General features: G+C 44.3%; 1 protein-coding gene across 5 annotated transcripts in view; it reads right to left on the bottom strand.

Moving 5' to 3' along the window:
- Positions 1-3871: 3871 nt before the first annotated feature.
- The window catches only part of LOC136708982 (coiled-coil domain-containing protein 178), a 51597-nt gene continuing 28066 nt past the window's right edge, over positions 3872-27402 (bottom strand). For 4 of the 5 annotated variants that reach the window (XM_066683925.1, XM_066683924.1, XM_066683928.1 and 1 more), the window contains 4 exons: positions 24845-25010; positions 18721-18870; positions 9283-9417; positions 3872-4535 (listed from right to left, as the gene is read on the bottom strand). In XM_066683925.1, the coding sequence (XP_066540022.1) occupies positions 4398-4535; positions 9283-9417; positions 18721-18870; positions 24845-25010 (589 nt within the window). In that variant the 3' untranslated portion in view covers positions 3872-4397. The remainder of the gene's footprint in view (positions 4536-9282; positions 9418-18720; positions 18871-24844; positions 25011-27402) is intronic. The other variant, XM_066683927.1, reaches the window with a different exon arrangement.

Raw genomic sequence — 27402 nt, 5'->3', positions numbered from 1 at the left:
TTACTATATAAACAGACTGTATCTTACTATATAAACAGACTGTATCTTACTATATAATCATACTGTATCTTACTATATAAACAGACCGTATCTTACTATATAATCATACTGTATCTTACTATACAATCAGACTGTATCTTACTATATAATCATACTGTATCTTACTATATAAACAGACTGTATCTTACTATATAATCATACTGTATCTTACTATATAAACAGACCGTATATTACTATATAATCATACTGTATCTTACTATATAAACAGACCGTATATTACTATATAATCATACTGTATCTTACTATATAAACAGACTGTATCTTACTATATAATCATACTGTATCTTACTATATAATCATACTGTATCTTACTATATAATCAGACCGTATCTTACTATATAATCATACTGTATCTTACTATATAAACAGACTGTATCTTACTATATAATCATACTGTATCTTACTATATAAACAGACTGTATCTTACTATATAATCAGACCGTATCTTACTATATAATCATACTGTATCTTACTATATAAACAGACTGTATCTTACTATATAATCATACTGTATCTTACTATATAAACAGACTGTATCTTACTATATAAACAGACCGTATCTTACTATATAATCATACTGTATCTTACTATATAAACAGACTGTATCTTACTATATAAACAGACCGTATCTTACTATATAATCATACTGTATCTTACTATATAAACAGACCGTATCTTACTATATAATCATACTGTATCTTTCTATATAAACAGACTGTATCTTACTATATAATCATACTGTATCTTACTATATAAACAGACTGTATCTTACTATATAATCAGACTGTATCTTACTATATAAACAGACTGTATCTTACTATATAATCAGACCGTATCTTACTATATAATCATACTGTATCTTACTATATAAACAGACTGTATCTTACTATATAATCATACTGTATCTTACTATATAAACAGACTGTATCTTACTATATAAACAGACCGTATCTTACTATATAATCATACTGTATCTTACTATATAAACAGACTGTATCTTACTATATAAACAGACCGTATCTTACTATATAATCATACTGTATCTTACTATATAAACAGACCGTATCTTACTATATAATCATACTGTATCTTTCTATATAAACAGACTGTATCTTACTATATAATCATACTGTATCTTACTATATAATCATACTGTATCTTACTATATAAACAGACTGTATCTTACTATATAAACAGACCGTATCTTACTATATAATCATACTGTATCTTACTATATAAACAGACTGTATCTTACTATATAAACAGACCGTATCTTACTATATAATCATACTGTATCTTACTATATAAACAGACCGTATCTTACTATATAATCATACTGTATCTTTCTATATAAACAGACTGTATCTTACTATATAATCATACTGTATCTTTCTATATAAACAGACTGTATCTTACTATATAATCATACTGTATCTTACTATATAAACAGACCGTATCTTACTATATAATCATACTGTATCTTACTATATAAACAGACTGTATTTTACTATATAATCATACTGTATCTTACTATATAAACAGACTGTATCTTACTATATAAACAGACCGTATCTTACTATATAATCATACTGTATCTTACTATATAAACAGACTGTATCTTACTATATAAACAGACCGTATCTTACTATATAATCATACTGTATCTTACTATATAAACAGACCGTATCTTACTATATAATCATACTGTATCTTTCTATATAAACAGACTGTATCTTACTATATAAACAGACCGTATCTTACTATATAATCATACTGTATCTTACTATATAAACAGACTGTATCTTACTATATAAACAGACCGTATCTTACTATATAATCATACTGTATCTTACTATATAAACAGACCGTATCTTATTATATAATCATACTGTATCTTACTATATAAACAGACTGTATCTTACTATATAATCAGACCGTATCTTACTATATAATCATACTGTATCTTACTATATAAACAGACTGTATCTTACTATATAAACAGACCGTATCTTACTATATAATCATACTGTATCTTACTATATAAACAGACCGTATCTTACTATATAATCATACTGTATCTTTCTATATAAACAGACTGTATCTTACTATATAATCATACTGTATCTTACTATATAAACAGACTGTATCTTACTATATAATCATACTGTATCTTACTATATAAACAGACTGTATCTTACTATATAAAAAGACTGTATCTTACTATATAAACAGACTGTAATTTACTATATAAACAGACTGTATCTTACTATATAATCAGACTGTATCTTACTATATAAACAGACTGTATCTTACTATATAATCAGACTGTATCTTACTATATAAACAGACTGTATCTTACTATATAAACACACTGTATCTATCATAAAACATGGTGGAGGCAACACTACTGGGTTTTTTGTCTTTGCCAGGAACTGGGCAGTTGGCCAGGACTGAAGTGAAAATAGATGCTACCAGTTCCTGAGGAGAACATTTGGAGATGGGTTCACCTTCCAACAATGACTCTAAACACACTGCCAGACTAGCAACAAAGGTGTCTTAAAGAACGGAAGCTGAATGTCCTTCCGTGGCCAAAGTCAGAATCTTGACCTAAATCTGATGAACGAACTTAGAGAGAGCAGTTTCATTGCGGATCGTCACAAAATTTGACTGAACTCTGCAAAGCTGATAGAGACAAACTGCTGGTTTTAGTTAAAGCAAAAGCCCTTTATAAAATATTAAATCACTTTTCCAACTGTTATTTTTGTTTTTTGTGTTTTTATTAAGATTTAGAAATGAAAATTGTTTTTCTTGTCACTTGGATTGTGTGTGTGTGTGTCGCCCTGTGAAGGTGTATTCCTGCCTTGCGCCCAATGATTCCAGGTAGGCTCTGGACCCACCGCGACCCTGAACTGGATAAGTGAGCCAAAACATGTAAATAAAGCTGGAAAAGGGTATTGTTTTGGGGGGGGGGGTGTGATTTCAGGCTGAAAGACAAAAGAAGCGACTAATTCAAAGGTTTATGAAGATTTTCTTTAGGCGCGGTGTGATATGGATGGTATGAATTATATTTGACAACAACGTAAAGGCCATCACAGGATGAACAGGTGGAAATAAAAATATCTGGACTTGATTTTCTCATCAAAACCACACACCAAACTCAATGTCATGTTTTGGAAGTTCACATTCGCTGCTGATCCTGAGGCCGTTCTGTCAGAAAGCACCGGCCATGGGGAGAGATACAGTAAACTGACTGGATTTAGTGCTCGGACACCATCATCCACACACTGCAGTCCATTCACTGCCCTCAGAATAAATGAGGGTCAAATGGGACTGGGCTGGCAGTGAATATGAAAGAACTGTGATTTAAATCTTCTGCGTTTGTGATGAGGACGTCAGAAATCTCCTCCAAAGTGTTCGACTGCTTTAAAAAACGTCTTCACGTGTGAACTACCCTCTTCCTTCGGCCCAAACAGAACCTCCAACCCATTTACTTCACAACGGCACCGAGTTCCTTTCATTTCTTCAAAGAGCTAAAGACAGAAATGAAACGAGAAACTGGCTCGTGAGCGGTGCACATCAGTCATGTGACGAGGGAAAACAGGAGTGTTGTGTTGGGCTTGTGAGGAATGCCAGTGGGTAGTGCTCACACAACATCCTTCTGTGCATACTATTTACCCCTGGATTGCTCCAGGCTAATGTCTCAATAATTTTCCCTCCTTTTTTTTCGCAGGTCCTTCCCACAAAGGACTTGACTAATGATCCATGGACAAAATGAAGCATTTAAATTTATTCATTAATCATTCATCTCCAGCTCATTGAAAATGCTAAACTTCCACAAAATTAAGATTGAATATTGAAAAGTGATTGAGAGAGACAGCTCTCGGAGAAGACGGGGAAACGGGGGGAACAAACAGAGGGAGGAAGAGGCAGGGAGCCGCGGAGCTCGGGCAGATACTAGTTAGGGCTGTGCAGGTATACTAACCACGGGCTAAGGTCAGCAGGGTTTTAGTAGGTGTAATTAGATCCTGGGATCTGAAGAAGCGTAGAATTTCTGTCAACACGGCCCCGTAATTATTCTCTTTTCCAATTAATGGTGACATAGATTAATTATCTGATGAGGCAAAGCCAATTGCAATCATTCACCCAGCTAAAATTAGATCATTCCTGACAGCAGCATGAAAGTCACCTGTTTCATTGTTATGGATTGGGCTGCAAGGAGCAGAGAGGGTGGAGAGAGTGAAGCATGCTGGGGTGTGTGAGGTTGGGGGGAGTGGTGGGAGGTGTGTGTGGGGGGGTGGGGTATAAGTGAGTTGTCTGGCACACAGGTGAGTGTCCAATTACTCTGCTGCGTGAACTGCAGACAGGGCCCTGTTCCGTCCGTCGTCGTCCACGCTCCGGCCTTCATCCGCGGTCCAGTCGTCCGTCGGCGAGCGGAGGAAGGCGGAGAGGCGCCGCGCGGCTCTGGACGACTCCTCCTGTTTAAACGACAAAGCAAACGGAATCGATGAGAGCTGACTAATAAAGTACAGCAGGCAGCAGCCGAGTGCCGGAGAGGACTGCCACAGATGCTCCGACCTCGCGTTGCGCCTCCGCAGCCGCAGCCCGCCGAGAGCAGCCCCAGGCTCGGCTGCTTTCTGTGAGAGCAGGAAGGAGACAGAGAGAGAGGAGAAATGAAAGGAGAAAGAGACGGCGTGCTCGGCTCCTGGTGAACTGTGCATGCGGGTTCAGTGCACATCTGTTTTAAAAAACCTCAGCGACCAGTTTTTCTATTAAACTGCCTTGCACTGTCAACCAGCTTGGGAATCTGAGCTGGCCTAGCCATGCAGAAATTCTCTGACTAACAATTATATCAGAAACAAGATCTTGGATTACGGTCCCCCGAGAGCAGCACAGCGGGCATCCGCTCCAATTATTACCGGCCATTCACAACCCTCCACCCTGCTCTCTGTTGTTAGCAATTGTCAATTATGCTATCCCTGGTGTAAACTTGCATAACCCAGAAGTGAGTGCCCGATTTGGCAGCAGCGTTACGAGATGACAGCCTCATGCGCTTTCGCTTTCTCTCTCTCTCTCTCTCTCTCTCTCTCTCTCTCTCTCTCTCTCTCCCTCTCTGCACTACATCCCTCCACTCCACTTGAGCTAGTTGGAAGCAGTCATTTGTGCCATAGAAAGACACAGTGACAAATCAGTGGTGCTGGTTTTGTGATGGGCGTTCCTCTCCACTGGGCGTGTGGGCGTCTTGTTGCCTGTGCGAACCCGATGAAGATTTCGGCTGCTTAAATAAAACCAGTGTTGATCAAAGCTTTTGAAAGACTGCGGGAAGAAGAGGATATACACGCAGAGCTTGCTGAAAGACATCTGTTACACGAGCGTCTTGTTACAGGTGCTCGAGCTCTGTCATTTCAGTAAGACGTGCCGTTTCAAAACTTGCTGATGCACAGCAAGTCCCTCAGGCACTCAGGTACAACACCATCAGGAAGATCCATCAGATCCATCTTACAGAGCACCTGACCCCCCCCTCCTGGATCCCACGTCTAGTGCTGGGTACAGGACTGAGGGGTAAACATGGGTAGAGGGTAATACAGTAATATGGCGTCTGCTTTGACAGAGGAAACATGTCTCCGCGTCCTGTTCCCTGAGCGTGGATTAACTACTCTTCTTCAGCCCCCACAGGGTCACGGACACGCCGTAAACGAGATGATGGTGTAGACGCTTTACAACCTTCACACAAAGATAAGGTGCTTTCTAGAAGCATGTGTCCAAGCCAAATCTCAAGCCTCTTCCCTGAAGTAGCTGGGTGTCATGGGTGTTGCAGAGGTACCAGAGCATCACAGAGCTAACTCGTCTTAGCTGGGACCTTTAGGTGAGTGGCCTTGGGTTGTGATTTAGAAGATGTGCTTCAGTGGAGTGACCCGCCCAGTGTTAAAGTCCCTGAAGAGCTTCTTAGATGCAAGTAAGCCTTGGTCAATGTAGTTTTACCCTCAGCCAATAAAAGGTCAGAATTACCTCCGCAGACCCACCGACCAATCATCATCCCTCACTAAACCAGCGGAGAAAGACAGAACTCACTGTGGAAATAAACCATAGGGGGTGCTGCTGGTTCCTGCTGCTGATCTGTGTGTGTGTGTGTGTGTGTGGACCAATCTGTGTCAGCTGTGTTTTACCACTGGACGTTATGGAAGGAGTCATCACCGAACAGTTCCTTAATCGGGGGCTTGTGTGTGACTGGCTCCACTGGAGAATCACTCTGACTGACCACAGCTGGATTTGTTTGTGAACAATGGTGTTCCTTCGGGGCGTTTTGGGTTCAGCCCCAATAAACCAGTGTGATGTGGTCGGGCATTGACCAGCGAGTGCACAGAGTTACACTCAACAGTCGGTGCTGCTGTGGAGCTACAACAGTGGTCATAACGTCTTAAGACAGGTGGAGGTTTGGGAAAGGCGTTGCACACTGGAAAAGGTGGAGAGCCTCTATTTTAATGTCTGCATTAAAAGGACCGTTTGATTCTTGGTGTTTTTGGTTAGAAAAACATCACAGTGAAATTTCTTATACAATAAGATTCCTCTGTCCAGAGATGTGTCTGTGTTTCTGGGACCATTTCCTCAGCTGTGGTCTATCAGTCTCCGAGCAGAAGCTGCTGTTAGAGCTCATGGTCACGTCATTGCTCTGGGTTCAGGCACGTGTAACATTAGGATTAGACAAATGGTCGATTCAAATTACAATACTGGCACAAAGCTGTGGTGCCACGAAGGCAGCCTCCATTGTTTTGCTTTATGCACCGCGAGGTTCGCAGGCACCGAGACGAACAGACCCAGACCAAGCCTGAAGTCACGAATCTCACTGTGATCCTTGACTTTAGATTAACATTTAAATCTCACGGTGAGAATCCGCGTGCGCTCTGTCTCTCAGGAGAAACGCGGCAGGAGTGTGAGATATGATTTGAGATAAACAGATGTTAATACTTTGATCTGTGGGTTTATTTTTCTAGGCTACTGCAGTGTGTTGTTTGTTGGATTACCTGAACACAACAGACCTGACTGCACTCCACACAGTACCTGCTCTGACCCCGGTTACTGTCAGAACCTCTGGCAGGAGAAACTGGGCTGGAGTGACTGAGCTGTGGAGCTCTGAGCAGCACTAGCAGCATGAAGTAATCGTGGAACGACGTAGAGTGAGTGACTTTGGTGTAGGACCTGAGTGTTTTAGATTGACCACATTGTTTGCGCTGATTAATGAATCACTAAAACACAGTTTTACTACATCTTCTACATCACACTACACAAGAACTGTGTACCCGTGTGCTAGCTTAGTGACACAGTCCTGCAGTCTTAGCCTCTGTAAACCAAGCGTGAGTCTGAACTCTCTGCTCCCTGCTAAGTCCATCGTAGATCAGAGTAAAGTAGCTCTAACTCCAACTGTACACTGCTGCCACACAGCTGTCCTCAGGCTGCTGAGTGAGAGGCGTCGGGGTCGTGTACGGTCGTAGCTGAACTCTGTGAGGATGCTTTAACCGTTCTACAGCAGGGTTAGACTGCACGGCCAGTGGCGAGACTGTGAGCCAAAAGTCTGGGATTATCTAAAAAAGAATGTCCTTCTCTTTTCCTATTGGACCTTGGGCTTAAGTTTTCTGTTTAAACTCCAAATAAGTCACGCCTTGAGGAACATCACACTGTCCCTGTTCTGAGAGTGGAGCTCAGGCTGAAACCATGGGCTGCAGCTAACGTCCCACTGTAAAGTAACCATCACGCCGAGTACCGACTCATTACTCATTACTCATTACTCAAAAACTGTGATGTTTCAACGCTTGTTGTCCTCTTTTAAAGAAATAGAAGTATGGATCCCTGACTCATTGATCCACGTCACATTTGTTAACAGAGCTCTATTCGTCGGCGTCAGTCGAGGAGCTTGGGCTGTGTCCCATACTCTCTACATAGTGCACATTACAGGTAATAAAACGATTAATACTTCTGTGCTTCTGGGTGTCGTAAAACTCCCTCCAGCGCAGGGAGAGGAGCTGTGTATGAGATTTATCCGTCTTTTCCCTCTGTTTACATTAGTTTACACTATTGTGAAGGAACGCTGTTGTCTCCTCCTTTAAAATCCATGGCTGAAGTGGCCCTGAGCAAGGCACCTGACTCTGAACTGCTCCCTGGGCACTGGGACTGGCTGGCCACCACTGTGTGTGTGTGTGTGTGTGTGCAGTATAAACATCACCTGAAATTCACCTGTGCACAGTACACCTTCCACACTGCAGCAGGGTCACTCTCAGTTCTCTACAGTTATTTCAGTATGAAGTCAACTGAGTGTGTGTGTGTGTGTGTGTGTGTGTGTGTGTTGAGTCGAGCTGGGGGAGGAGATCTATGCTAAGCTGTGACAGAGTTGAGTAAGGCCGCTCCTTTGTCCTTCACACTTGGAGGATCCCTAAGAACTCCTCGCCTTCACGCTTCATTCCCCAGACCGACTTCCTGAGCTGGCCTCCCTCGATTGAGCCACAAACACGGCAGCGCTCCCCTCATTACAGCGCCCACCATCTCACACAGCACCGCAGAGACACACTCTACATTACAGTCTCAAAAAGACCATCATCCTGCTCCTCGGCATCAACGTTCATTACCACGCAGCTGAAGACACCTCACATCGCACTCAGAGCTCACCACTTTGGGGAGAGGGTCATTTCAGCTCAGGTACGGCACCAGGGTTAGGACAGTGTAGCTTGGGCCGGACTTGGGCCAAGGGGAGGCACACATCTGGCCCATTTAAGGTGGATCTGTGAAAGCCGGACTCAACATCGTCATTCAAGGCCAAAGTTGGGCCAGAAGAACTGCAGACGTACCACATTTGGGCCAAAGATGTACTGCGGAGCGTGTGAAGTGGGCTTTAGAGGCGGAGGGCAGTTCGGGGCAGAGACACAGCTCGGGACATCTGGACTATGGCAGCGTCTGGGCTCGGTTCTCCTGCAAAGTCAACACCACGTTGTTGATGGCAGTGGAGAGTGGTTCAGACAGACTCAGGTGACCAGAGATGGGAAGCCCTCCTCTGTGCTGGTGCTATCATGGTCTCTATTCTCCTACCGCACCGAGGGGGTCTCGTACACTAAATCAGCCCTGATTCCTCAGAGCTAAGTGGCCACTGTAGTGTACATATTGCTTTAACACAAATAGCTGCATGTGTATGCCTGTGTGTGTGTGTGTGTGTGTGTGTGTGTGCTAAACAGCCCATACCTGGAGGGCTTTCATTTTCTGGTTGTTCTGGTTGAAGAGGGCCTGGAAGCGGGCCAGCTCCGCCTGGCTGTAGACGCTGCGGTGTTTGAAGTATTTCAGCATGGCTTTGTGCATCCTCCTCTGCAACAATGAAAGCTGGGAAAGAGAGAAAGAGAGAGAGGGGGGGAGAAAGGAGAGAGAAAAGAAGGGAGAGACATACAGAGTGAGAGTGGGGGAGAGAAAGGAGAGAGGGAGAGAGAAATAGAGAGTGAGACAGAGAGAAAGAAAAGACAGACAGACAGAGAGAGGGAAGAGAGAGAGAGAAAAGGAGGGAGAGAGAGAAGTGGTAAAGCAGGAGAGGAAATTAATGGCAGTGTTCAAGAAGAATGATGGAGGGAAATAGAGAAAGCAGTCAATAGCCCATTCTGCAGTACACGGGCCTGACAGGAATTTCACAGTCTCCTGCCCCCCCTGCCCACTCATGTGCACCGGGCGGGATCCAGTCACATCTGGCTGCCAGGATGGGGGGTTAATTTTCTCTAAATGCTTCAGCGGTTTTGTTCTAGCTGAGGCAAACTCTGTGACTGCAAAGCTGATGAGTAAAATATTTCGACTTCAACCACTTTAACTTTTATACCAATCCCCTCAAGACATATTTTACACATACACAAAGAGTCATGAACCCCCCGCCGCAATTAGAAATTATTCCGAGTCCACTGGAAGAAGACAATAAAAAAAGAGAGTGGGGGGGGGGGGGCAGAGAGAGAGAGAGAGAGAGAGAGAGGTGTGGGGGGGAGAGAGAGAGAGAGAGAGAGGGAGAGACAGGGAGAGGGGGGGAGTGGAGGAGAGAGAGGGAGCGAGACAAAGAGAAAAGAGAGAAAAGACACGCTGCTCTTTCTCTTTCAGCATAGTTTTCTCATAAAAAGGGGGGTCTGAATTCTGAAGGATGCCGTGGCTGCTGCGCCCCATCTCTCCTCTCTTCCTTTAAGCTTATCATTGCTTGGCAATGTGTTCCTCGGAGCATGAAAGAACTAACGAGAATTAGCTCAGCCATCAGCTGCAGGAGGAGGAGGAGAGAAGGATTTCTGCTGCTCGCCGAACACTGTGTTAAAACGTCTAAACTAGTTTCAGTGGAATATAACAGCACTTAAAACAGATAAAGAGATGTACACTCTCTCAGAGCGGCGTCAGATCAAACCCCCGCCGCCGCCGCTGTGAACGCCGAGAGGATCAGGACAGAGCTGCTCCTTTATCTGGAGGCTTTCATCAATCGACGGCTGAAAAAGCTGCGTTACTGTCCTCATTTCAATCCTCCATCACCTGACTCAGCTCCGGGAATTATCCCCACACTAACATCAATAAAACACTGTCCACACACTCAGCACACACAACACACACACAACAAGACTAAACACCACACACACACACAAGACTAAACACCACACACTCAGCACGCACACACTCAGCACACACAACAAGTCTAAACACCACACAGACACACAAGACTAAACACCACACACACACACACACACACACAAGACTAAACACCACACACACACAACAAGACTAAACACCACACACACACAACAAGACTAAACACCACACACAACAAGACTAAACACCACACACACACACACACAACAAGACTAAACACCACACACACTCACAACAAGAGTAAACACCACATACACTCACAACAAGACTAAACACCACACACACTCACAACAAGGCTAAACACCACACACACTCACAACAAGGCTAAACACCACACACACACACACACCAAAACTAAACACCACCCCCCCACACACACACACAACTAAAAACCACCTCACACTCACACAAACACCACACACACACACACACACACACAAGACTAACCACCACCTCACACTGACAAACACACACACACACACACACATGCAACAAGACTACCCACCACCTCACACTGACAAACACACACACAACAAGGCTAAACACCACCTAACACAGACACAAACACCACACGAATGCAACAAGACTAAAAGCCACCTCACACTCACATAAACACCACACACACACACACACACAAGACTAACCACCACCTCACACTGACAAACACACACACACACACACACACACACATGCAACAAGACTACCCACCACCTCACACTGACAAACACACACACAACAAGGCTAAACACCACCTAACACAGACACAAACACATACACACATGCAACAAGACAAAACACCCACTCACAAAAGCACCACACACACAACAAGACTAAACACCAAAAAATACTGTCCACAAACATCTTTCAGCATAAACACCAACTCACACACAACCAGACTCATCACTACCTCATGCTAACACTGCTACATACCACCACAAAGATGCTAACGTGACTAAACACCTAAACATACACACATGCAAGATGCGCACACACACACACACACATATATATATATATGCAAAAAGACACACACACACACACACATCAAGACTAAACACCACAAACACTAACAAGATGCACATTAACAAGTAGATTCTAACAAGCCTAAACACAACATGAAGACGCTAGCAAGATTAGCTAGTAACATAGGGTGACCAGATCTGATGACGACTTCTGGCGTGCAGACTGACCAATTAAATGTTTACTGAGAAGGTTATCGACCAATAACGGTAGCTCTACAGTCGGACCGTCCAATCAGAAGATTTTAGGCTACTTCACCACGCCCCCGTCTCACTCAAGCGAACCAAATCGGAGTAGGGGAGGGCGGGACTAGTTTGTGAACAAAACACTTCTCGAAGTTCTATGTAAGCGCTAGAAAAACAAAATCCCAGACGTTTGTGAAATTCCAACCAGACATTTTTTTAAGTCTAAAAAAGAGGACATCTGGTCACCCTAAGTAACACCACCACATGCACACCCATATGCTAACAAGGCTAAGAACCACCAAAAACTCAGGCTTACACGGCTAAACACAAGCACACATGCTAACAAGGGTAAACACCACCAGAGCACACATGCTAACAAGGGTAAGTACCACCAGAGCACACATGATAACAAGGCTAAACACCACCAGAGCACAAATGATAACAAGGCTAAACACCACCAGAGCACACATGATAACAAGGCTAAACACCACCAGAGCACAAATGATAACAAGGCTAAACACCACCAGAGCACACATGATAACAAGGCTAAACACCACCAGAGCACAAATGATAACAAGGCTAAACACCACCAGAGCACACATGATAACAAGACTAAACATTAGGATGCCACCTGTCCGGTTTTCATCCATTCAGTCCCTTGTTGGATTCTACTAGTGCTGGTGTCATCAGTAAATGGAGCATTGTCATTGTTCCAGTGATTAACACACGGACATATTAAAGTTTTTTATCTGATGTTTGGGAAACTTGGCCTAAACTCCTTCTGCTGCTTTAACACAAGGATGACTGTTGTTTATCTGCTGTATTTCCATTAAACAGATATTTTTTCATGCCTCTGTACACAAACAATGACACTGATTAGCCACAGGTTGAAATCCCACCCAACAGATAAGAGAAACAATTTCAAAAATTATTATTAGTATTAATATATATATATATGAATATCATTGCATTTTTACAATAATACTGTTTGGTTGTATAATGTAATATATTCTATAAATCTGTGAGGAGTGTGGTGTGTTCTCTCTGTGTCTGCGTGGGTTTCCTCCGGGTGACTGTCTGTGAGGAGTGTTCTCTCTGTGTCTGCGTGGGTTTGCTCCGGGTGACTGTCTGTGAGGAGTGTGGTGTGTTCTCTCTGTGTCTGCGTGGGTTTCCTCCGGGTGTTCTGGTTTCCTCCCACGCTCCAAAAACACACGTTGGTAGGTGGATTGGAGACTCAAAAGTGTCCGTAGGTTTGAGTGTGTGAGTGAATGTGTGAGTGTGTGTTGCTCTGTGAAGGACTGGCGCACCCTCCAGGGAGTGTTCCCACCTTGCACCCAGTGATTCCAGGTAGGTTCCGGACCCACCACCGCCCTGAACTGGATAAGGGTTACAGACAATGAATGAATGAACGAATATAAAAACTAACATATAATAATATGAAAGAGAATTTATTGAAATTTTGAGCCCCCTCACACACACACACACACACACACACACAAACTCACTGAGCTGCAGACAAAAACCCCCAGCACCCAGGGAGCAGGTGGGAGTTGGGGACTTTGCCAAAGGCTCCTCAGCTGTGGATGTTGAGGGAGGAGACAGTGTTGTTCCTTCACTCCTTTTGTCGTAGAGATTTAATCAGGGAACCCCCCGGCCCCAAACTTTCTCTAATCATTAAAATTTTAATATTTTATCAAATTTCTGTGTTGATTCCAGCTGCAAAAATATGTGTTTTTATTTATTGTAAAAGTATATTTCTTGTGACACTACATTTCATTGAGACTGCCTCGTTATTTCTGTCTTTGCCTCCTTCACTGAGTAAAGGCTAATATTTGCCGGGACGCTGAGTCACAGCAGCAGTTCAGTGACAGGGCTGAGCTCATGAATAATATACAGCACATTTTTCTTTCAATCTACAGCAAAAACACTAAAAAACAATACATTTTTTCATCTACTGTTGGTGTCTGACTGTGAACGGACTCATGGATGTTTATATAAGTCCTTAATTCCATGTATTTTAGCTCCTACAGGTGTAACACCACTTCTACAGGCATCAGAACCCCTACAGCCTCCTCAGAAATCTCACAGTCACATATTAAACCCCGCCTCTCTATACGGGGGTCTATAGCACGCTGTGTCTCAGCCTTAATGTGCATCAGACGCACTCTCTCCAAAAGTGGCAAAACCCCAAATCTTTAGTTTGAAAAATAAACAACAAACTGTAAAAGGCTGAATACTGAGTAAAAGAAAATCAGGCTTTGATCACGAGCGTGGAGAATCCCGTCCACAGGATTTGCCTTTTGCATGCATTTCTCACTTGATAACATTCATGTAGTTAGATGAGGAGTTGGGGAAGTATTAGCTTCTGGGGAACAAACAGTGTGTTGTGTTTCCTGCCAGAGTTGCACAGTGTTCTGCTGGTGCTCGGAGAACTCTGATAATGCTCCTGAATTTATAAAGCACTCTGTCCTTCTGAGGCAGCTCCAACAGACGGAGGTAGAACATCAAAGCCCAGGAATCGCATACAAACACAGAACCGATAGAACCACAGTGGAACTGGATCATGACAATGACTTATATTTCAGAATCAATACATGACCAACAATTCCTGACATTCATCAGTGAGCATCCAGGTTAGGAGCCTTCAGTCCGGACGGGTTCAGACCGGAGCAGACCGGAGCCTTCAGTCCGGACGGGTTTAGACCGGAGCCTTCAGTCCGGACGGGTTTAGACCGGAGCCTTCAGTCCAGACGGGTTTAGACCGGAGCCTTCAGTCCGGACGGGTTTAGACCAGGGCCTTCAGTCCGGACGGGTTTAGACAAGATAAACAGATAAATAGATGGGTACCTCTGGTTGTGTGGAGCTGGAGTGTGAGGTGGAGGACAGATCTGTTGAACAATAGCTTTAAATGAATCAGGTTTTACTGAGTGCTTCGTTCAAACAATAAAACACAAGTGGGAGAGTGCCCCCTACCCACAACATCACGACTGGAACTGGGTCAGGGGTTCAAACCCACAGACAACCATCCTCAGCTCAGAGCACTGTGCGGTTCCACACTCACCATATCAACACACACTCACTATGTCAACACACACTCACACTCACACACACTCACCATATCAATACACACTCATACTCACCATATCAACACACACTCACACTCACTATATCAACACACACTCACACTCACACACACTCACACTCACCATATCAAAACACACTCACATTCACACACACTCACCATATCAAAACACACTCACATTCACACACACTCACCATATCAACACACACTCACCATATCAGCACACACTCACACTCACTCACCATATCAAAACACACTCACCATATCAAAACACACTCACCATATCAAAACACACTCACACACACTCACCATATCAACACACACTCACCATATCAACAAACACTCACCATATCAGCACACACTCACACTCACTCACCATATCAACACACACTCACACACCATATCAACACACTCACACACACTCACCATATGAACACACACTCACCATATCAACAAACACTCACCATATCAGCACACACTCACACTCACTCACCATATCAACACACACTCACACTCACTCACCATATCAACACACACTCACACACACTCACCATATGAACACACACTCACCATATCAAAACACACTCACACTCACTCACCATATCAACACACATTCACACACCATATCAACACACATTCACACACCATATCAACACACACACACTCACCATATCAACACACACTCACACACATTCACCATATGAACACACACACACACACACACACACACCATATGAACACACACTCACACACACACACACTCACCATATGAACACACACTCACCATATAAACACACACTCACACTTACTACATGAACACACTCACACACACTCACCATATGAACACACACTCACACACACTCACCATATCAACACACACTCACACACACTCACCATATCAACACACTTACACACACTCACACACACATTCACCATATGAACACATACACACACACCATATGAACACACACTCACACACACTCAACATATGAACACACACTCACCGTATCAACACACTAACACACACTCACCATATGAACACACACTCACCATATCAACACACTCACACACACTCACCATATCAACACACTCACACACACTCACACATTCACCATATGAACACACACACACACACTCACCGTATCAACACACTCACCATATCAACACACTCACACACACATTCACCATATAAACACACACTCACCATATAAACTCACACTCACACTTACTACATGAAAACACTCACCATATGAACACACACTCACACTCACCATATCAACAAACATTCACATACATGCTACATGAAAACACTCACACACACTCACTGTATAAACACACTCACACACACTCCGGGAGACGGAAGCAGAGAAGAGCTCAGAGCAGTGTTTGGACGAAGTTAATTCAGTTCCTTTTTCACCAGTTTCTTAACTGAATGTATTGCTCAACCTTAAATACAGCACTGAAATGTAACCATTTAAGGTGGAATGCAAAATTAAAGAAACTGTGAATATGAAACTCCAGCCTCATGACTCTGCCTCTGTCACAGCTCTGAGAGAAAAGCAAGTGTAGTTCACTCAGTTCTCCACCACACTCCTCACAGACAGTCACCCGGAGGAAACCCACGCAGACACAGGGAGAACACACCACACTCCTCAAGGACAGTCACCCAGAGGAAACCCATGCAGACACAGAGAGAACACACCACACTCCTCAAGGACAGTCACCCGGAGGAAACCCACGCAGACACAGGGAGAACACACCACACTCCTCAAGGACAGTCACCCAGAGGAAACCCACGCAGACACAGGGAGAACACACCACACTCCTCAAGGACAGTCACCCGGAGGAAACCCACGCAGACACAGGGAGAACACACCACACACCGGGTCTCAGCAACTAAATACTATATTAGTGTTGTGCATTTTTGTCAAATGTTAGAAAACGATGTGCTGTGTTTAATGTTCACTTTAACGACAGACAGTGAATAAAGCAGTGGTCCGTAACTTTGCACAGTTGTAAATGTGGTAATTCTTGCTTAAAGCCATATCTGGTCACGTCCTTCTTGTTCAGACATTGTTATATTTATTAGTGATGGTCTGCATCATCATGTAACAGATGTATAATAAATAAACCGGGCTAAAGCAGCATTGCAGTGGACAGGTATCTGCCCATCGTCCAGTCCTTTTCTGATGGACGCGTGTCATATTAACATTTGTGGAATGTTTCAGAGCGATAAACTGACTTTTACAGTGTTCATATCCACTGCCCCACGGTTTCCATGCTCCCTCAGGTGAGGAACACACACACACACACACACACACACACACACAAACATTAGAGGGTGGCTGTCACACTCCTACACAAGGCTTATCTCATCACGATTAGATTACTGCAGTGGCCTCCTTGCTGGCTACCCAACTAAAACCAGGCAATGTGTGTGTTTGTGTGGGTGTGTGTGTGTGTGGGTGGGGGGGCTGCATATGCCACTCTTCTACATACCTCTGCCCTAGGGATGGACTGATCTCCCAGTTCTGAACCGATAACAGAAGGGAACACTGGCTGGATCAGACTCCAGTAACAATCTGAACATCACTCCTCAGCGTCGGTCAGTGAGCCAACACACGCTAATCACGAGGAGAAACAAGTACAACACACTTATACCATAATTACATCTGAATACACAATTTAACTCCAGTTTAGATCCACGTATGATCTGCGTGGTGAGGGTTTAAAACCACATTGTAAATATAAACCCTCAGATGGACACAGAGTCTGCCGTGGCCTGATGGTTAAAGAAGCAGCTCTGATTCCCACGAGGAAAACTGGGGCAGAGGGAGTGAAGGAAAGGCACTGTCTCCTGTCTCAGCATCCACAGCTTAGGGCACCTAACCCCCACCTTTTCCCTGGGCACTTTGTCGGTGTGTGTGTGTGTGTGTGTGTGTGTGTGCACTGCCATAGATGTTGTGTTATGTTTTATCACATGAACACATGACATATATATTCATTCATTCATTGTCTGTAATCCTTATCCAGTTCAGGGCGGCGGTGGGTCTGGAGTCTACCAAGAATCACTGGGAGCAAGGTAGGAACACACCCTGGAGGGGGCGCCAGTCCTTCACAGGGCGACACACACTCACACATTCACACACACACTCACACCTACGGACACTTTTGAGTCTCCTGTTCTTCAGCGCTCAGGACCCCCACAGAGCAGGTGTGATGTGGTGGTGGATCATTCTCAGCGCTGCAGTGACACTGACGTGGTGGTGGTGTGTTAGTGTGTGTTGTGCTGGTGTAGAGTGGATCAGACACAGCAGTGCTGCTGGAGTTTTTAACCCCCTTTTTTTAAGATCAACACAGTTTAATTATATTTATTAGTAGTGTCTATTGATTTAAAAAAAATCACAACAGTAAATTTCATTCTGACAGCGTAATCAGACACATATGCTACGTATCACCATGTTTCATCATCACAACGAGGCAGCGCTCAGTTCACTGAGGTCTTAGAGAAACCAACGGGCCACAGAAACAACCCAGAACAAAACCTCCAAAAATGTAATAAAATACGGTTCTTAACCTGCAGCGTTTGTCATCGTAATTTTGAAGAATTTCCAGTGGCCCATTCATCATGACTTGTTTTGTTATGATGCTAACTGTAACAGGGACGTATCCACAGCATCAGTTCTGTGTGTGTGTGTGTGTGAGAGAGAGAGAGAGGTGTGTATTTCTTAGTTTTACCTGTTTGTGATCATGGAAAGAGGCCTGGGCTCTGTTTTTCTGTTCGAACACACTCAGGGCGTCTCGCCTGGCCATCAGCAGAGCCTCCTGCAGCGTCCCGTACTCTCGGGCCAGCTCCACATTCTCCTTCAGACCCTTCTTCAGAGCCGCCTGTGTTCAGAAAAATGATCAGTGTCTCAACACAGTGAAGTAGACCACAAATCAAACTGCTATCTTTATTTCAGTTTTCATTTTCTATTTTATTTACAGAGCATTTTTAATCTTTATTCATCAATTAATCATTAATTACCTGTTTTGTTCAGAGCATGTTCATAATAAAAGATTTCTGGACCGACGCACACAAGACTGAAAAATGACCACCCCAGTCAGTTTTCTGTTTAACCACGGGACAAACCAACCGTTCTGATTCTGCTGCGCTTCTGACATCAAGTGCAAAGACTTTAGAATGGCCCCGCCCCCTCGTCTGAGTCTGAGCAAAACAGACACAACGAGCGCGGAGAAATAAGAGCACTGAGTAAAAACAGAGAAGAAAGAGAACAGAGTGAAAACGGCTAAAAACCAGAGCTTCTGCTCCTCGCTCCTCACTGCTGTGCGCTCGGGGTCGGGGTGAACAGAGAGCGGCTCATTATCATTTAAAGGAACAGGTGCTGAAAGCGTGTGTGTGTGTGTGTGTGTTTGGACTGTGGGAGGACAGAGAAGCACCTGGAGGAAACCCACGCAGACACAGGGAGAACACACCACACTCCTCACAGACAGTCACCCCGAGGAAACCCACGCAGACACAGGGAGAACACACCACACTCCTCACAGACAGTCACCCGGAGGAAACCCACGCAGACACAGGGAGAACACACCACAATCCTCACAGACAGTCACCCCGAGGAAACCCATGCAGACACAGGGAGAACACACCACACTCCTCACAGACAGTCACCCGGAGGAAACCCACGCAGACACAGGGAGAACAAACCACACTCCTCACAGACAGTTACCCGGAGGAAACCCACGCAGACACAGGGAGAACACACCACAATCCTCACAGACAGTCACCCCGAGGAAAACCACGCAGACACAGAGAGAACACACCACACTCCTCACAGACAGTCACCTGGAGGAAACCCACACAGACACAGAGAGAACACACCACACTCCTCACAGACAGTCACCTGGAGGAAACCCACACAGACACAGAGAGAACACACCACACTCCTCACAGACAGTCACCTGGAGGAAACCCACACAGACACAGAGAGAACACCCTGCAGCTGTGAGGGGGGACACCACCTGCCTTTATCCCCTGTTTATGTCCCTACAGATGTTCAGTGAACAAATGAACAGCTTCCTGTCTTTGGGATACAATTCAATACATCAAAAAGTACTGGGACACGAGAGGAGAGAGATGCTCATTATTATCTACACCTCTACACCAGTGGTGGCAACATGAGATAAACACTGAATTACTTTGAAAGGAACACGTCCAGGTGCTTCTCACGTCCTCAAAATAACAGACACCTCACCCAGCATCTGAGCAGGTAACAAAAACAAGAACTTCTCACACACCATTTACTGCATCTGCATGTCACAACACAGCAGTGCAACCTTTCTACGACATGCGCAAACACTAATAATCAGACGGCACTTAGAGGAGCATGTAAACAAATTACAGTAAATAACTGGCTGATTTGCCTGTCTCATCTCATCTCCACAGAGCTCCCAGGCTACGGGCGAGACAGAGATCCAGAGCTCCTCCAGCGTACCTGGACCAATAACGGGGCGAGTTTGGGCAGTAAAACAGTGCAGCGCTAACTGATGAGTGGAACCCGGCGCAGGGGACCGGCCGTAAACATGACAAATGCAGCCTATTGATTTAAAGCTTAATTACGCCATGCGGCACTGACAAAGCCCGTCCGACGCGCCCGCCGAGTGTAAATGGAACAGATTACGCTTTGTTGGCTGGAAGAAACTGATGGTGTCTGCACTTTGCATCCTCTTTACTCCCCTCCTCCTTGACGAGAATCGGTCCTGATCCAAAAAACAAGCTTCATACTGGAGATGGTGACTCCTAAACAACTACAACAACAACTACAACAAACACCAGGGATTCAGGGACTCTGACAGAAGTGTGTCTTCCCCTTAGAACCCCTACTTTCCCTTTATCTCATTCAATGACAGCTACTGTATGTGGTGTCTGTTAATATCCACATTCACACAAACAAAAATACATTTTTAAAGTGCACTCTGTCATTTCTATCACCGTAAAAATGACCAACAAAATGAGTTTGTGATATTTACATTGTTTCAGGTGAAGATCAGCTCTTATTAAGTGAAGAAACAAACTGCTTCGTGGTCCCTGAATGATTCAGTTAATGCTCCATAGAGCGGGTCCCCCACACAGAGAAATATTGTTTCAGGTGAAGATCAGCTCTTATTAAGTGAAGAAACAAACTGCTTCGTGGTCCCTGAATGATTCAGTTAATGCTCCATAGAGCGGGTCCCCCACACAGAGAAATACGTTTAGTGCAGAGTCTATGACATGTTCAGGCCACTAGGTGTCAGCATAATGTGAGTATCATAAAGAAGAATTACTAAGTGACTGAGAGTCACTGCTGCACCCCTCTGCTCCCCATTCATTCACAGGGTACAACTGTTCATCCAGTAAAAGCCTGTTAAACACTAACAAGATGAAATGATTAAACACTAAAGCGGGCGTCACAAAGAGAGAAGAAGAACAAATTAATACTAAAGGATTTTTCTTTAAATTCCATGCCTTTTTTAGTTTTCTTCAGTTTTGCACCAACTGCTCCCATGTTTCCTCTGATACACACTGAAAACTACAGAGAACATTCATTGTCTGTGACCCTTATCCAGTTCAGGGCGGCGGTGGGTCCAGAGCCTACCCGGGAATCACTGGGCGCAAGGTGGGAACACACCCTGGAGGGGGCGCCAGTCCCCAGAGACACTACCTGCTGCGTGAGAGAGAACACGCTCATGAGTTGTAACACTGACTGTTTGCTTCAGTGGTGTAGAATGCATTATGTTTATTGGAAGCTTATACAGTTAAAAGTGTCTATAAGCAGAATATATCGCTATGAACAATAATTATCGCGTGTTTCTGTTGTCCACTGCTCCATGCAAAATAACAAAATAAACTGGTTCTGACTGAAAGCATTAGCTGCTGAAGCGTTTGGAAAGACGCAGGGTATCATGGGAAATGAGGATCCTGTAGTGATTTTGCGTGGTGTGACGTCCATGTGACTGACTGCACCTTTAAAGCAGTCCTTCAGCCCGAAATGACCCAGTATTCCCCTGAATATCACTGAAGACATAACCAGAGGTGTCCAAATTAGGCTTCTTCAGTTTGCATTTAGGCTACGATGCTAATATAATCAGCTTCTACCTAATCAATTAGCATCATGCTAACATGCTAACGGCCTGCCTATCTCACACATTTAAATCAGACTGGTCCTGTGGTGGCTATACAGCCTGCTGCAGGGAAAATGGACCAGCAGTTAGCTATTTCTCCTGGTGATAGAGGAGTCCTGGTGCGTGCACTTTCACACCGCGCTGAGTGAAATAAATCACAGCAAATAGCAAATCAGTCATTCATCAAATTCACTTAAGAATTCACTATAATGAATCCAGCACTTTCTAAGACACCGAAACATCACAGCCTTCGTCTTCTTCTCGAGCCACTGTACGAAGAACGTACGGGAAGTGCTCTGGACCGTGTTTGCAGTATTTTCTTTCTGAACCTGTGTAAGAGGTGCCTCCTCCACTAAGCGCATGTGCTGCTGTTTTATTGTTCTCCGTGCGAGGGCCTGAAAAGGCGCTATGCTCCACTGCCCTGCAGCCAGCTAATGGGAGGCTGGCTCTATGAGGGAAGACTTTTAATTCTGCGCCTGTCTCGCACCAACAACTTGTTTGGAGTTTGCTGCACCCATGCGCGCATGGCGGATTAAGCTCCATTGCCTTTTCTTGTTTTGAACTAATGCATTCTTGATCACCGTTTAATGAAACTATATACCACATGGCGATTTCACATTAGATAAGCCATGTGAGACTCTCATCAGGCGCGAGGCTCTGACTGGGGCCATAATCCTGAAGCTCAACTCCCCCAATAAATGGCTTTTCCAAAGGAAAATGAAGTGATAATTCATGGCTTTCATGCAACACATAACATATTATTTCTTACAGAAAATTATAGCAGACTGCATCGCATTACCAGAACAAACATGTGCTATCCGCACGGCACAGGACCACGGTGCAGCTGCAGTGAAAGGGAAGAAGAAAAGAGAGGCACTGATCAGGGAGAGAACATTAACACACGTGTGCTATCAGCCCAGACACGTACTGTACTCCAGGTGCGAGAGCATGGACACCGTGCTGTAAACACTAGCCCCTAACACTCTGTCCATGTGTGTGTGTGTGTGTGTGTGTGTGTGTGATTTCACTGCATCCCTTTATACGCATGTGTGCAGGGTCAGTCCGTCCAGGAGGTGCTCAGCTTCGCCTTTAAAAGCCAGAACTAACTCCGTCAAATCATCGAGTCAGGCCTCAGACCACGTCCCAGGATTAAACACAGTGCTCAGCAAAAGAGTCCGTCGCAAAAGAGCATCGTCTACAACCTTCTACTCGGACGTAACTTAATAAGAGTTGTGTTTTTGACTGAAGAAACGACACTAGAATAAACACAAGCAAACATTACTACAGCAAAGAAGCATCCGTCAGTTCTTGTTTTGAAAGAAAGAAATGCTGCTATTCAGAGGAAAAGAACAGATTTCTCCTGGAGGCCCCCCAGCCATCACAGGCGTTTGTTAAATTCCATCACTACAACACCTAATTTAACTTAATGAAGCATGGCCTGAGCCAAATCAGGCACTGGAGGAGAAGTGCAAGTGGGTTTCCTGGAGGTAAGGTTTGGAAATGGTTAAATAAAACACGGAAATCTATACTTTAAGATAAAATCCAATATCGCTTTATTGATCCTGAAGGAAACTGTATTCGTGTTATTTGTGTTTATTTCTATTAATATCAGTGTTCATGTGGAAAACGAGGCGTTCTGTCGCAGTGAACCCCTGCGTTTATATTTTCACAGGTGTCTACAGCTGTCTAACACTGTCCATGTTCAGAGGGACACGACAAATCTCTAAAAAACCTCTAGAATCCAGAAATATCGCGTCCAGGACGGTGCTGAGACACTCAGCATCCACTGGTTCCACATCCACGGATTTCTGGAAAAACATTCCAGGAAGTTCGAAATAGTCACACTTGAATTTGTTGCGCTGAGAGCTACGATGAATCCACACCAACAAAGCAATGTATAGCACCCCCTGCTGCAGCCCCTGAGCATCGTTCGCCTTGCGTCTCCGTTTGTTTGTTGGGTGTGTGCAGCGTGGTCAGTCTACGGTGGTCTCGTTTATTTGTTCATTCTTCTTTTGAGCGTGAATCGTGTGGGCCACCTGTGATGGTCTTGTTTGTTTGTTTGTTTGTTTGTTTGTTGTTTGTTTGGCGTGTGCTGTCTAGTCTAGATACCATGGAGTTTGTTCTGGGCACTGTTCTCCAAACAACACAGTAAACAAACATCCCCAGCGTGTCCACCGTATCAGGAACCGTCAGTGACCTAGGGACAGTGTAAAGTGGATGGAGGATGAGCGGAGGTTATACTACAATACTGCATCATTTTATACAAGGAGCTCTCGCCTCCGTGGATTCTGGTAAATGCAGAGGGTCCGGATCCCAAGGGCTCACTGTATCTCTTCAAACCCTCACACGACTGCAGCTAGTCCCTGGAGTTAGTGGCCTGATGAGGTAGAATATAAAATGTGGTGCTGAGCTCAGTCCAGTGAGTGCTCTACTGTTTAAACTCATCCAGAATCTACAGACACAGGTGGTAATGTTCTCCCTGCTCTTTATTTACCTTCATTCATTCATTCATTCATTGTCTGTAACCCTTATCCAGTCATCACTGGGCGTAAGGAAGGAACACACCCTGAAGGGGGCGCCAGTCCTTCACAGGGCGACACACATTCACACACTCACACCTACGGACACTATTGTACAGTGTCTGTGGGTGTCTGGAAAGCATTATTGTAAATAAATGTATTATTATTAATATTACACTAACCCTCACCTTGGTGCCCAGGAGAAAAGCCTGTCTCTGGACCAGGAGGGTGGAGTGCACCTTCCCAGAAATGTCTGATCTGCTCCTGGAGTTTTCCACGTCACTCTGCAGGCTGCTCATGACGTCACTAGCTGCGTTCCGTTTAGATTCCTCTGCGCTGGATGTGCTCCTGAAAAACACCCACATACTCACTCAGGTTTAAGAACTGCGCCACAAGTGGCTGCCATTCAGCGCTTTGCATCAAAGACACTATGGCCCACTGTAGAGCCAAGTGATTCTAGAGGCCGCACCGGGCCGGGCCGCACCGGGCTAGGACGTTCCGCTCCATTTCGAGTTTCTTTATCCTTCTTTATCCTGCAGACACGGAAATGCCTAAAAATGACTGTGATGTAAACGGAGTCCCACAGCGGCCCTCGTCTTCTGTTCCTGTGGCTGACAATGTGGAGGAAGATGAATTTTTCTGAAGTCTAATGTTTTCTTGTCTTTGCTGAGCAGTACATATGTAATGTAACGAACAGCGAAGGAAGAAAAGCCGCACAAAGCTCACAGTTTCTGAACAGTATGTAAACAGTACATAGAGTTAAATATACACAGTATTTACGATATATACCAGTGGTTCTCAAACGTTTTAAAACAAGTACCACCCATGAGTCTTATCACAGAAACACGTGCTCCCTGGGTTCCTCCTCCGCTCCGGAATAATTCATCTAAAATAATTACTAATAATTACAGAAAATAAATCGCCTAAACGGAATGTTTAATATTTTCACACCGAGTCTGATTTTTATCGCGTAAAACACACGTCAATTTTGAAAACAAACGCAGGTGTCTTTCACACCGAGTCTGAAACCGACGGACTGTGACGCTGCGTCAGATTTTGAATTAGAACCTGTTTTATTTTCTGCGTTGATGAATGTGTTAAAAATCAGGCGACCAATCAGAGCGCCGTTGTCATGGTTACAGACCAAACAAGTACCAAAAGTAGGAAACGGCAGCTGAGCAGCTCGTCTTGTTCATAGTAAAACACAGAAGTTTAAAACATAACCAAAGCTGCGAACTAAACTGTAGCGGTTAAAGAAAATTTAACCCTTTCACTGAGAGAAGCAACACGCAGAAGCAGAGCCTCACACTCCCTCAGTGAGCCTCAGAAACACTGCTGAATGTTGTTCTGGACACTGGAGCGGGTTTAGTGTGGCGTTTAGTCACAGTGTTTACAGTAAAATGATACATTTATAATTTTTCCTACTCAATAAATACTTTTCCACTTCCTCTCCCAGTGATTTCAGAGCTGAGACAGAAACCTCGTCGAAGGCCATGTTTTTCCTTCATCTGAGTGGAGTGTTGTTTTCTAGTTTGTTTTTTTACGTGTTCAGAGTTCTCGCTTTGTTTTCTCTATTTTATGTTTTCTAGATTCGGCACTTCTCGGTTGAAGAATTATTTCTTGGTGTGTTCTCGTGCTTGGTCTTGGCTTTTCTCGGCTGTGTGCTTTTGTAAGTCCAAACTGCTCGTGTGTGTCTCTGGCCTTTGCTTACGTCCAGAAAGTAAGCAGTTGAAATTGTGGGCTTTTTTACATGGATCTCACAATAAAAACTACTGTGGGATCTCCTTCCCGCTCTTGAACACAGCGGGGAACATCCCCCTTCCCTTTCAGATGAGACTAGAGTGTATCTGTATGTATCCTGACTATTTTAGATCTGCAGTTATTAATTCCTTAAAGGAACACTATTTTACTTTAAATTTACAGCTTCGTATGCATTGTGATTCTTCACTGTTCGTAATCTGGAGAAAAAAGCCTCTGTTGTTGCTACCCTGGGCTCAGCACTGCAGAAACTGCACTATGTAACGTTCGGAGCAGAGTAGGAAACCACCTTCCACTCCCTCCCCCTCTTTATTTGTTTCACTACAGTGCTGTACAAGTGAATTACGCCAGGGGGAGCTCCAGAAGCAAAGAACACAAATCTTACAAAGTGTTCCTTTAACCATTCAGTAATAAGTACATTTTCGAGGTCGTGTGGCGTACCACCTCTTGCTGCTTCACACACCGCCAGTGGTTTACACACCACAGTTTGAGAACTACAGAGAAACACGTGATATCTACGTATTTCTGAAATCGGTTTAGACCTCATCTCCACGACTCCGCCCCTGTTGACCTCCGCCCCCCTCACCCGTGTGGCCACAGATTCACAGATCTGTAAAGAACCCTCATCCTGCCCTAATCCAGCAGGTTTCATCTGTACCTACGCTGTAATTACAGAGACAACGTGTAGCGAGGTCTTTGTTCCAGCAGCAGGCAGCACAGCTGAGATTACCCTCTGAGCAGAGTGTATTCATCACATTTATTTCCACAAATCAGTCGTTCAGGAGCATGTTCCTCTTATTCTTTACAATAATAACCGTGTGGTAGACACACACTGAAGCATGTGCCATTTAAACGACAATAAATCAGCGAGGAATCATTAGACTCTCACGGCTGTGCTGTCCCTCGTGTTCAGTCTTTAACCTTTTCAATGTGCAAGGTCCTATAGATAAATACTTAAAAACGTGGGTCAGGTTATTCAATA

Source organism: Hoplias malabaricus, chromosome 10 (assembly GCF_029633855.1).
Source record: "Hoplias malabaricus isolate fHopMal1 chromosome 10, fHopMal1.hap1, whole genome shotgun sequence".
Lineage (NCBI taxonomy): Eukaryota > Metazoa > Chordata > Actinopteri > Characiformes > Erythrinidae > Hoplias > Hoplias malabaricus.
Note: the sequence above shows the minus strand (reverse complement) of the source record. Positions and strands in the feature narration are given on the sequence as shown.